Genomic DNA, 12,041 nt, shown 5'->3' with positions numbered 1-12,041 from the left:
TCTCTCAGGCTCAGAGACCAGAACTCTGGAGAAAAATATTTATTTACAAGAGCATCGGACGGGAAACACACTTGGTTTTCAGTCCTTGTTCTTGGCTTGTTTGGATTAACGAGCTTCATTCTTCTCCTGATCCACCCAGAGATCTCAAGGCCAGCTCCGAGTTTGACCCGTAGATACCAAGGCCCCGACAGGCTAATCTATAAATGGTCAGAGGTTTGGGCCAAGACTCTGGGACTTACACTTCCAGCCGGCCTCATGGCTCTTGTAGTACCTTTTAATTTCGTTTCCTTTTTTCTCTCTTTGTTTTAAGTAGGGTTAACAGAGACAAAGGGGACAATTCTGGCAGTGGCAACAGCCTTAACTAGTTTCCTCCAGTATTAAATGACCTGAGTTCAAATGCATTTCATGGATTATTTAGTCCTCTACATGCAACTGACAATTTCTTTCCAAGGACTTCCTAGTGCTGCTAGGACACATACAAAGAGTCACTTAGCTCTCTGTATCTGCCCATGACATCACTGCACACAGGGTTTCAGTCACTTGAGCTTGTTGAACCACCACATCGAACCCAAGGAAAAGTGATGGAAGCTCTGGACCTACAGATTAGCCATCAGACCCACAAATCCACCAGCATCCTCTCCTGCTCCTGGTCCCAGTGGACCTCGGACTCGGACTCCCTCAGATCCAGAGCTGCCCCCAGCAAGGCCTACAACCCGGTTTAGGGGCCTGCTTTTCAATAGGGAGTGTAGATTACTGATATCAAAGAGTGATCTCCAGGCCATCATTATGCAGTAAGGAAATAGTTACAAATCACAGATACTCTACATGGAAAATAACACTCCAGAGTTTCCCACTTGTAAGTGGTCATCAGAGGTTAGTGACCCAAGACAATTCTGCAGATGTCACCTGGCCACATATTGTGATCCTCCATTTTGAAACGAATGTGATTCTGTCGTTAATTGTTAAAAACACCAGTCTACAAATATATCCTTTATTTTTTTAAAATGTTTTTACGACTGACGTTGTTAACCTGTAACGTGTGGATGTACAATAAGCTAGGATTTGCCGCTATGTGCTTCGTGGAAGGCACGCCGCCATGCGCACGTCAGCTCCATACGCAATGCGGCAGATTTTGTGAAGGTTTTCATGTCTCACAATGTGCTTACGAGGGACTGCATCCAAATGCCATTCAAATCAATGAGAAAAAATATTTTCTGGCAAAAATTTTTTAAAAATACATAATTTTTTGGTTCAGTGATTTCGAAGTATAGAGGAAATTATATAATATTATCAGGTTTTTAAAAAAACCCAATACAGATAAAAAGCAAAGAAGATCTATTCTTCCTACTCTGGCAAATGGAAAACACACGCAATGTTTGAATTTAGAAATGCTTTGCATTTCTGAAATGTCTACTGGGTCTATCCTATGACCTGCACCAAATTTTCTGATACTAATCCAAAACATGTATTCATTTTGTTACATATAAAAATCCAAATTCATCTGACAGATCATCTGTCAGGTGTGTGAGGACCATATCTTGAGTTATTACAAAAACTCTCCCCCCAAAACTAGGGAAACTTAAAACATTTAAGATTTCATCTCATGCACAAGGCCCAATAAACCATACACTCTAGAAATCACCATCATTCATTCACAGCCTAGATTCAAAAAACCAAACACATAGTGGATAGACAGAAATCACCCCAAACCCCATCCAGAAGCCCTAACCCTCGACAAAACAAAACACCTGTTATCCTCTGGGGTACCTCTGACCAAACACAAACTGCAAACCCACTGTCCTATACTACAGGGTGACTTCATTAACTCCTCACCCCCAGCAAAGCGGGCACCATCTGCACACCCTTTTCCCAGGCAGGGATCCAGGGGGTCTCCATTTGGCAGCAGGGCCCCTAGCTGCTGCTCCCCACCCCTCGGGATCTCCGGAGGAAACTGCATTTCCCCTTTCCACTTCTAACCCCAGCAGGACCCCACCCCGAGCCCCAGGGGACAGCCTGGGACGGAATGGCTGGTGGCCTGGGGAGCTGATGGCGACCCCCCGGTTCCAGGGAAGCCTGGGGGCCGGCCTTGCTCCCCGGGGTGCCCAGGGCCCCCTTGGCAGTCCTTGGGCTCCGAAGGGGCGACTCTTACCGGAGGCTGCCGAGCCGGAGGCGGCGGCGGTCGGCCCGGGCGGCTGCCGTAATCCACGAGGCGCTGCCGGGCTGCGCGCCCTCCCGGCGGCGGGGACCGGCTCATGGTGCCGGAGGAACCGCGCGGGGCCCGCGGCTGCCCGCACCGGGTGCGGGCCTGTCGGCGGGCGGCGTCGGCCGGCGCCCCGGCTCTCCCGGCTCCCCGCCGGGCTCCCCACCGGCCTGGAGGCGGGAGCCGAGGCCGCGGCGCCCCCGCAAGCCCGCAGCCGGCTGCCGGAGCCCACCTCTGCAGAGACAAAGGTTAGCAAAAGAGGGGGTGAGGCTCCGGGAAGGCAGAATGCGGGGGGAAACTCGCCTGGGAAATCAGGAAAAAGGCCGTGAAGGCGAGCGGCGCCTGCACATGACCAGCCGCAGCCAATGACGACCGCAAATAGGTCATAAAAAGGTCTATTACCAAGTTGTAAATTTTCTTCAAACAAAAAGGAATTTACTGCAATTCCTTGCGGATTTTGCACATACAGCTCGCAAGCGCCATGTTTTTTCCTCTCTCTCTCTCTCTCTTCCCTCCCTCTATCTTCTGTCGCTCTGCGCTCTTGCCTCCTCCTCTCTCCCTTTTCTCTCCTTCCCTCTCTTCTTACTCCCTCCTTTCTTTCTGTCTCACTGTCCTCCTGTGTTTCTCTGTCTCGTCTCTCTCTCTTTTCTTAGGAAAAAAATTTTTTTTTTCAAATTTGGCTGAAAATCGCTGTGCGGGTGGGCCAGCCTCGTAAGTCGTGAGTGCGAGTACTGCTGGGTGCTGGCCAGGCTGTCCCTACCGCACCCCCCCCCAGTCTCCCCCTACACGGGTCACTCGGCTTCTCCTCCCCTCCCCGTGAGCGCGCGCACACACAACCGCTGGTGGGGAAGGGCAGCCAAGCACTTTCGGTTTTTACCCTCTCATCTCGGGCAGCCCAAACCCAGTGATCTTGCCCAGGAATTCTGGGCAGTGAAGACCAAGCAAGGACGCTGTTTGGCCCCACTCCACTCCAAAGTAAACTGAGGTCCCGCCCATTTCCTGGGGGTTTCTGCGGTGGGACAGTCACCAACCAGCCCAGAGGCCTGATATGGTTTTAGGTACTTGTCAAAATACTCTCCAAAATACCATTTTGGGTGCCTACTTCCTGGTCTTCATCTCCATAGAAACCTCGGGAAGGCCTAGAGTTAAAGAAATAATCTTTCTGGATGTCCAGTGACACCCCTCTCTTTAGGCCCCTTCTAAGAACAGTTACCAGTTTTATGGAATTTAATCTAGCTCGCCCTCCCTGGTTGCATCCTAGGTGTTTTGCCATTGAAGAGCCTACTGCTGCAATTCTGAAGAGAGAGAGGGTTTCCATTCCTTCAGAAAGACAATTTGGTTCCCCAAAATCAGCTTAGAAAAAAGGACCTCTTCCTCAAAGGCAGACTCACCTCTTCTTTGCATTTATTGTTGGACCTGCCCTGGGGAACACCTGAAAGTAAATGTCCTTGCTGGTCCCCAGCATTCCTCTCCCAGGCTTGGCTGTACATGCTTCAGTACCTGCCTGAAAGAGAGAAGCACCACCTTGCCCCAGGGGTTCTAGCAATATGTTTGTAAGCGTGTGCATTGGATATCTGTGTATAAATTCTCTGCTGTTAACATTTCACACACAGTAAGTTGCTAAGTAGATGGTGACTTCAGCAGGAAATGGCACTGCATCCTCTAGGGCAGGTCATTTGTAGCCCATGAGAAAGTTCCAATGACCTTGTATATTTTTATTAAAGGATTCCTGTTGCTATATGTCAGCAAAAGTCATTTTTTTCCTAAGCCAAGCCAGTGGGCCCTCATTCTGCTGGAGGAAACCAGACCCAGACCGGTAGCCAGGGTCCATTGAAATATTCAGTATTTCTCTATCCACCCCCAGGTGACCAAGGATTCAGCAAACACCAGGAAAACAGAGGACACATGGATGTGAAATAGCAATATCTTCTGCATCAAATAATAAAAATATGCTTTATTACATGGCAAATGGGGCAAGTTATTTGGCCCTCCCACGCCTGGAACAGTGTATACTGCTCGGTACACTTGGAACTGAGCAGAGATTATTCAATTCTAAAATTTTCAGAGAAATAATCTCAATCAATTTACCTTTTTAGCTTCTCCCTTTCTACTCAAATAAAAGCGGAGCTTTATGACCCTCCTTTTCATCTCGGGGAATGGGGCCGGAAAGAAGCTTGCACCGAAAGGGCAGCCATATTTGCATGTTTCCCCCTGCGCAGAGGTACACGATGTATTGATCCTTGCGGAATTTTACAAAATGGCATCCCTGAACTGATTTCTTTAGAAGCCAGGGAGCTCTCCACACTCTTTTGTGTGTTTCTCATCCTTGCAAACAGCCTAAGTCACCCCAAAGGCTTGGCTCTTTCAATCTAAGTTAACATTAAAGAGCCCCAATATTTCTTTAAACAGTTTACTGAACTGTTTCAAGGCAATGTGAAGGCAAACTATCTCGAGGCAGGCTGCGGGAGTTCCAGGCAAACAGAAAAAACACCTGCCTGGGTTTACAAAGGGTACACTGAAGGTTTATGCAAATTTCTGCAGCAAAAATGTTTGGTGTTGCCATAATGCTTACGTGTATATAGTGTGTATACATCTGAGCCAATTAGGAAGGCGTCCTGTGTGCTCCTCACTGCTCGTCAGCTGGAGATACCATGATGGGGGGTGGGGATGCCTAGCTATTGTAAGAGAAGGTGGTTGAATGCATTTGTGAGATGCGAAACTTTGTCTTTACTTACAGACAAATCTACGAGATTTCCTAACTACAAGAGGAAACATAGATATCTACATTATAACCAACACTTTTTGCATGTGATATGTGTACAAATTGGTACCCTCAATTACACCAGTTATTCTAACAGTAGTTTTCGGTACATGACCTATGATTTTTATCATGGTTTAGGGGTCTGATGGGCAAGAAGGTACATTTCTGAAGCAGTGCTGAAAACTGCAGAAATGACATTTTCCATTGTCTTCCTTTTCACATCCACCATGCATTGTGTCCCTTACCTGCATGTTACAAAATCAATAGGTTTAAAATTGGCATCTGGGCACATTCTTGAGCGGCAAACAGCAACTTCTGCTACTAAGCAAGATTTCCTTATCCAGGGCAACTGGAATGTAGCCCGCACTAGTCTTGTACAGTTTTGGCCCCAAGCTATTCCCTAGCCAAGCTCTTACCCCTAGGTATCCTTGCTCTGCACCATCCAAAAGCAGAGTCTCAGGAAGCACACACAGCCAAAACGTTCCCAAATTCAGCATGTGTTTGCAGCTGTCTCCTCGCGTGCAAATGTTTAAACCTCAGCCACCCATGACTTAAAATTGTCTTTCCTGGCTTAGGTTGACAAATGTCACAGCCATGGCCTCTTCCCTGGGTAGAAAGCCAAGTGCTGCTTTGTCTCTGACCCAGCCAATGCCGATATTTTTCTGGTCCGTGAAATGGCAGGCAGCAGGCAAACAGCTTACCGACACCTAAAGGGGTGAGGCTGGCTCAAGAGTAAAGGATCAGCCAGGCGTGATGGCGGACCCCTATAAGCTCAGCATTCAGGATACTGAGGCAGGCATACCAGGCCAGCTTGGACTACATAGTGAGATCTTGTCTCAAACAAAAACCCTAAAGAATCTTCTTTTTACTTACTCAACTAAAAACAATCTGGAAATTTTTAGAATGTATCTGTAAAAATAAATGTGACTAGAAAAAGCAGGAAGCTTTCCAATGTCTAGTAAAGGTGCTTTCCATTTTTTAGGGGAAAATGTTATTTACTTGAATTTCTTCCCTTCCTCCCCTCTTTCTGCTCCCTCCCCTGTAAAATGGCAGCTGCGAGTGCAGCCTCCCATAGGAAAATGGATATCTTGTTAATAACAGATGCCAAACCCTGGCATCAACCAGGTTCAGTGGAATTAAGCTGTGGTGTAGCCTGGACTCAGGGTCATCCCCTACTGGGCTACAACTCTAGTCCTCTGTGAAGGTCAAAGCTTTCACAGTATTTTAGGATTATTTAGGGCAAGATGAAGCAGGGATCATGTAGCCTAGCATAGCATAGACATCCTTCTCAGGAAGCAGTGTCTCCCACCGCCAGCATTTTTAAAGGAATTGTTTGGAACCTGTGTTACCCATACCCTTCTCTTATCTCCTAGAAGCCTTTAGCAAGTCCTAGCCTTCTCGAGGGTCCTGGCCATTGTTCATGACTCAGGAAAAGGGTCATTTGCAGCTGCAGCGGCGGCGGCGCACTCAAAGACGTTAGCTCTAGAAAGACATTCATTTCTTTATTGAAGAGCAAGCTATGTTCTGGAGCAGCTGTTTACACTCAGAGATTTCTGCGTTTGCTCTCAGGGCTTGTTTCAAATACATGAGGCCATATCTTTCCTGAAGAAGAGCAGAGGACGTACCAACCGACATCTGAAACGCACACAGCAAGTTGGCTTAAAAGGAACATGCGAACAGAGCAAGCGAAGAGTGAAGTAATACAAATAAATATGGCACCTACTCAAAAAAAAATCATGACGACCTTGGCACAGAAACCTAGCGATTTCCAGGCAATTACAAGTGAGATTCAAAATGAAAGCAAGACAATTTGCTAAAGTAAGAACTGAAAATCTTGTAATTGGCTTTTCAAGTATTATTCACTCTTGATTATTTAATTGCCATAATTTGTATGGACTACAATGATTAAATGTCAGCTTTGACATTGTCCTGAAACTTGTGACTGGCCCAACACTTGCAGTTTAAGGAAGCTGCAGAGCCTGAACTATAAGTTACACTCTTCAGCTAACATGTGCTTTTTGAATATTTGGCCCAGACATTTCCCTGACATATTACATTTGCAAAATGCTCAAAGCAACCTTTTAGGAGTAAACAAAAGACACCCAAACCATTCATTATAAAAGGTAAAAGAAAAACCATAAATAATACATTTTAATCAAATAATATAAAGTAAATATTCTGCAGGCATAATTTTTTTAAAAAATTAATAATTTCTTTTAATTTACTCACCATAAAGAAAAGATTTAAACTGTTCAAGTGCACTTGTTTGATTAATAAAGCATTTTATATTCAACTATTTAGTGCTAATCATTAGGAAGTTTATGTTGTTGAGGCAAATCACCAGCTCAGACATTAAAAACTACCATTATAAAAATATAGCTACAAGGTCAATATCAAATTACCCTATCATAGGATAGCACAAGGACTGCTTCTGTGCCATCCTAGAAACTTTTTTTAAACACCCAAATCCCTCTCAAATCCTAGAAACCTCAAGAGCAGTGACATAAGGTAGCTTGAAACACAGGTAAGGTCCTTTGCAAAAAAAAAAAAAAAAAAGGTGTCCACCAGCATATGTAGATCATTAGTTTTAATTGTGTGTGGTAAAATTTTAAAGGTAAAAGTTAATTTGCAAGGCCTTCAGCGCTGTCTTCCTCCAGCTCTTGAACTTCCTTTTTGGTTTCCCCGTCCTTCACCTCCTGCCGGGAAACGGGAAATTTGTCCTTGTTGTTCTCCTTTTTCCATTTCATTCTCCTGTTCTGGAACCAGATTTTTACCTGTCTCTCCGTGAGGGCTAGAGCATGGGAAACCTCAATTCTTCTCTTCCTGGTCAGATAAGGGTTAAACAGGAATTCCTTTTCCAGCTCTAGGGTTTGGAAGCGACTGTAGGTTTGTCTTCCTCTTCGTCTACCAGGAGCTGCTGATTAAAAGAAACAAAATAGGGGAAATCAACGTTTTAAAAATGTGATGGTGTCTCTGCATATTGCTGGAGGTTTCTAGAACTGAAACTGGTCTACTGGTGAAATATATATACATATATATATATATATATATATATATAAAATTAAGCAAGAGAAACAGACAACGTCTTCACAATTATCCTGTTTCCATCATCTCTACACGGTTTCTACTTTTAAAAGAAAGTCTGTATTATTTTATGAATAAAAGCCACTGTGGCTACACAAGAAGGAAAAGGAGGGGAAGAGGAAGAAGAAAGGGGAGTTTTAAAGCTAGAACGTGAGATGAAAGCAGATTTCTCCCCTTCTCCCTTCTTAAAAAAAAAAATGCATCCCAACCTTGTGGTCTCATCCAGGGAAACATTTGAGAAGGAGACGCGCTCTGATTTAAGTGGTCTGGGTCCTCGCCAATATTACCACTGGACGATTTACAGTCAGGATATTGTACCAGCTCGGCCTCTTGCTGGGTCGTAAAAATCGGCTGTCTCTGTAAGTTATCGTATCCGTAAAACTTCGCGGGCTCCCCGTGACAGGCAATCCCGCCGCAGGGGGGAGGCGGAGGATGCGGAGGAGGTGGGGCGGCCTGGTAGGCAGCGGCCGGGCTGCCCCCGCCGGGGTGGAAGTAGTCCTGGCCGGGCCCCGGGCCCGGGCCGCCCCCGTGCCCCACGGGCGGTGGGGACGGGTGCGGGTGCGCGTGCGCCTGCGGGGGCGCGTGCGGGAAGCCGGCGGCACTGTTGCCATAGAGCTGCAGGGCGGCGGCGTGGCGGCCGCCGGCCTCGGGCGCGAAGTGACAGTCGTAGTAAGTGGGATTGATGGCCTCGCCCGCCGCCGCCGCCGCCGCCGCCGCCGCTGCGGCCGCCGCCTTGTACTTGGAGTACAGCGGGTTCACGAAGTACGAACTCATCGGGGCGACGGCGGCCGCGGAGCAGCAGGGAGCGCGCCCGAGCTCGGCCGCACTGCCGCGGGGGCCTCTGGGGCGGCCGCTCGCGCCGCTGGGGCCGCCGGGCCACGTCGTTGCCGCCGCCCGCCCGCACGCCGCGCGCGTCGCCTCTGCGGCCCGGCTGCCCGGGCGCTCGCCTACTGGGCGCTCATGCCCGGTGCTCGCGCCGCCGCCTGGGCCTCGCGCCGCCTCCCTCGCGGGTCGCGGGGCCTCGCCCAGCCCCCGCCCGCCGCCGCCCTCTCGGCCTCTCCCGGCGCGCGCCGGCTCGGCCGCAGTCTAATCGCCGACGCCCCGGGTGACCTGCCCTGCCGCCTCCACTGTTTCCTCTCACGCACCGGGCAGCCCCAGCGCACCGGGACAAGAAAAAAAAGTGCGCCGGCCCACGGGGGACACTCTGTGGCCACGGTTTACAAACCCTCGCTATGAAGGGAAATGAAAAAAAAACCTCCCTCTGCCCGCTACGCTACCACCTCTCACTCTGCCCCCCCGCGACCCCCTCCCGCCGTCCGCGCCGCCGCCGCCGCTGCCGAGGCTGCCGCCCCGGTACGCGCCGGCGAGGCATTTTCGCACCCCGCCACTGCGCGGAGAGCGAGCGAGATGGGAGCGAGATAACCGCGCGGAGGGATTCTCTCGACGGGACGCCTCACGCCGACTCGGAGATGCCTCCGCGGGCCTTAAAGGGGGCCCATAAAGCCGCACTGCCAAGGGCTCGCGGGGCCGGGGGTTGGGAGCGCGGGCTGCGGCGGGCAGAGATGGGGTGCCGCAGAAGCTTAGACTCGGGGAGTCGGGGAAGGCTGCGGAGTAAGCGACGCCCTCCTGAGCCCCCGGAACGGCTAAGCGGCGCAGAGTGTCCATAGCTTTTGCGGTTGTGAACCCGCGGGGCACAGCCCGGGAACTTGGAGAAGCCAGGTCGACGGACGGGAGGGACCGTGCCTGGGTTTGGGGCCTAAGTGGTTCCATGAAAACCCACCAGTGTGGCCCCAAGTTCTGGCACTATCAGATCGAATCAGGGTCCTTTTCCAGCCCAGCGGGCCTTGTGGAAATGAGATGTACATTTACCCTTGACGCACTGCATGCCTGGCTGAGGCTCCTAGGTTAATTGATATTTAATGGAAATCATGCCTCTGAATATAGTTTCCGTCATTTCACCCTTGATAGACGTCAGTGGGAGGCGCAGGGGGGAGGCTAGAGAATGCTGAAAGGGGCATTAGCATTACCGAGGGAGTAACTAAGAGAGCGGCAGACCTGCTCCCAGGCGGGAAGGAGGACGCAGGCCGGGGTGGCGGCGCTTCCTGGGCAGGACGCGGGCGCCCGAACCGGGGCAGGCTGTGGCCCAGGGAGGAGTGCGGGGGGCAGCACAGGCGAGCCCCCCTCAAGAGCCCCTGGGCCGGCGTTTGGATCGCGCCGGTTCCAGGCAGCTGCAGGCAGCCCCGCGCTCTGCCCAGGATTTGAATTCATTCGCCAAGCTTGTGCAGTGACTGCCTAGGGTGGGCAGAGGCCTCCGATTAAAGCTACTAGTTTCCGTAAAAGAAAAGAATATGAGCGATGGCAGGAGATGTGGGCAAGAGGAGCATAAATCCGCAGAATTTTCCTCATTTACCAGGCTTTCCAAGTTGGTTGGGTTACACCGCCCAACACCCCCGCAATACGCTTCTCCCCCCACTTCTTTCCTTTTAATGTCCGATAAATGTAATGGGTCTGCGTTCCGTGTATGGTCTTTTTTCCTCTCACCTACCTGGCCTTTCTCTTGGGTTCGCTAGGTGCCAAGACACTTTTTCCTTGAGGACACCAGGGCCACTGGCTTTGAAAACAGACCTTGAAGTCACACCCAAACGCCCCGAGAGGACGCTCCAGCTGGCTAAATCAATCCACACCACATGCAAATTTCTGAAAAATCTCACAGGGGGCCTCAAAAATCTCAAAAACTCGGCAGGCCAGCGATTTCTACGATTTCTACTACCCCGCGTTAAATGTTGCTTGGCCTAGCCTGTGTGAGCATGATCCTGAGGTTAGTCTAGATCAGAGTATTATTTTTACATATGGAAAAAATAAGGTTAAGATTAAAAGGCATAGCAAGATAATGTCTATTTCTACCGAGAATGGCTGGAAACGGTGAAGGCAAACGGATTATTAGTGAACCTGGAGATGGCAGAGGCAACGCTTTATTGAAATTTCAAACTAGTTCAGAGTGCAGAAAACTTTTGTTACAGGGATGGCTGGAGGGCAAGGCTGTTCTCCTAGTTTGTATGTTTTTTTTTTTTAAATACTGCTGTTTATCATCATTGTTCCCAGGTAACTTCCTGTAAATTTAAAAAAAGAATGAACTGATTCTGACAGTAAGGATTTGTACTTTAATCTCATAAATACCGAATTAAAAGATTATTATTTTTAATAAAACTTTGTCAACTTTGTAGTTGTCGTTTTATTTCACTGTAGAGTATACACGTGTGTGTGCACGTATGTGTCTGTGCACAAGTGTATGTTGGAATCCTGGATAAATGAATGGGTTTGGGAGTGGAAAGGGAAAAGGCAACCCAAATCTCAATGACACAAGACACTTTTTAGAACTGAGTGACTTTTGAGGGACATAGCAGGATGGCACAGGGGGCAGCCACACTACAAAATTCCCTTCTACACATTCAGGCCTAATTTGGAAAACATTTCAACACAACATTTCCTCTTGAGACAAAACACTTTTTAAATTTATTAAATCTAAATAGAAAGTGAGCCCGGTTCACATCGTGAATAAAGGTCTCTACTTTTACACGTTTCCGTTTTGATAGAATGCATTAATTTACCATAACATTTTATAGTTTCAGCTGTGTCCATAGTTCAAATTTTCTGAAATCCTGGCTGAGCCAAAATTTTATGCCTAACAAACATGGCTGTAGAATTTAATAGTGCACATTGTTTATTTTTGGTTAAATTTATCCTAATTTGGGATTAAAAATAAGATTGTAAATATTTTTAATCAAAACCTTCCTCTGCCGCATAGCGTTTTACGAGATCACACAGTGGAGCAACAGCGCTCTCTAGTGGTCAAATGCCAAGTCGAGCGGACCATGTTTAACTTCATTTTTATTCGCCTCAGACCAATTCTAATGCTTCAGTTTGACTGGGACTTGGACCGCTGACACGACTAATGCTTCATCTCTCTGATTGTCAACAAGTCAAGTACAGCAAACA

At 48.5% G+C, this 12,041-nt stretch overlaps 3 protein-coding genes across 11 annotated transcripts in view; 1 reads left to right on the top strand and 2 right to left on the bottom strand.

Annotated features, from left to right (window-relative positions):
* Positions 1–2,286, bottom strand: part of Hoxd4 (homeobox D4) — a 30,146-nt gene extending 27,860 nt beyond the window's left edge. For all 5 annotated transcript variants that reach the window (XR_010050881.1, XM_063259345.1, XM_023561092.2 and 2 more), the window contains exon 1: positions 2,150–2,286. The gene's annotated coding sequence lies outside the window, so the exon portion shown is untranslated. The remainder of the gene's footprint in view (positions 1–2,149) is intronic.
* On the top strand, positions 1,807–4,596 carry LOC134478316 (pulmonary surfactant-associated protein D-like). 2 transcript variants are annotated; one of them, XM_063259349.1, is made up of 2 exons: positions 1,807–2,448; positions 4,065–4,596. In XM_063259349.1, the coding sequence occupies exons 1-2, from the start codon at positions 2,047–2,049 to the stop codon at positions 4,113–4,115; spliced, it is 453 nt and encodes a 150-aa protein (XP_063115419.1). In that variant the 5' UTR covers positions 1,807–2,046; the 3' UTR covers positions 4,116–4,596. The 2 variants fall into 2 exon arrangements, 1 of the variants encoding a protein (XP_063115419.1); XR_010050882.1 differs by lacking the exon at positions 1,807–2,448 and adding an exon at positions 2,913–3,175.
* Positions 4,597–6,442: 1,846 nt separating this feature from the next.
* On the bottom strand, positions 6,443–9,419 carry Hoxd8 (homeobox D8). Of its 4 annotated transcripts, none has more exons than XM_063259342.1 (3): positions 8,255–9,419; positions 7,736–7,875; positions 6,443–7,657 (listed from the first exon to the last, which is right to left on the bottom strand). In XM_063259342.1, the coding sequence occupies exons 1-3, from the start codon at positions 8,817–8,819 to the stop codon at positions 7,583–7,585; spliced, it is 780 nt and encodes a 259-aa protein (XP_063115412.1). In that variant the 5' UTR covers positions 8,820–9,419; the 3' UTR covers positions 6,443–7,582. The 4 variants fall into 4 exon arrangements, with proteins under 4 accessions (XP_063115412.1, XP_063115411.1, XP_063115410.1 ...); XM_063259341.1 differs by having other exon boundaries at positions 7,736–7,878; positions 8,255–9,375; XM_063259340.1 differs by having other exon boundaries at positions 6,443–7,875; positions 8,255–9,374.
* Positions 9,420–12,041: the final 2,622 nt, after the last annotated feature.

The sequence above is a fragment of the Cavia porcellus genome, unplaced genomic scaffold (genome assembly GCF_034190915.1).
Source record: "Cavia porcellus strain 051 isolate PalLab524CR breed Dunkin Hartley unplaced genomic scaffold, mCavPor4.1 scaffold_12, whole genome shotgun sequence".
Taxonomy (NCBI): Eukaryota; Metazoa; Chordata; class Mammalia; order Rodentia; family Caviidae; genus Cavia; species Cavia porcellus.
This window is presented reverse-complemented; position numbering and strand designations above follow the sequence as displayed.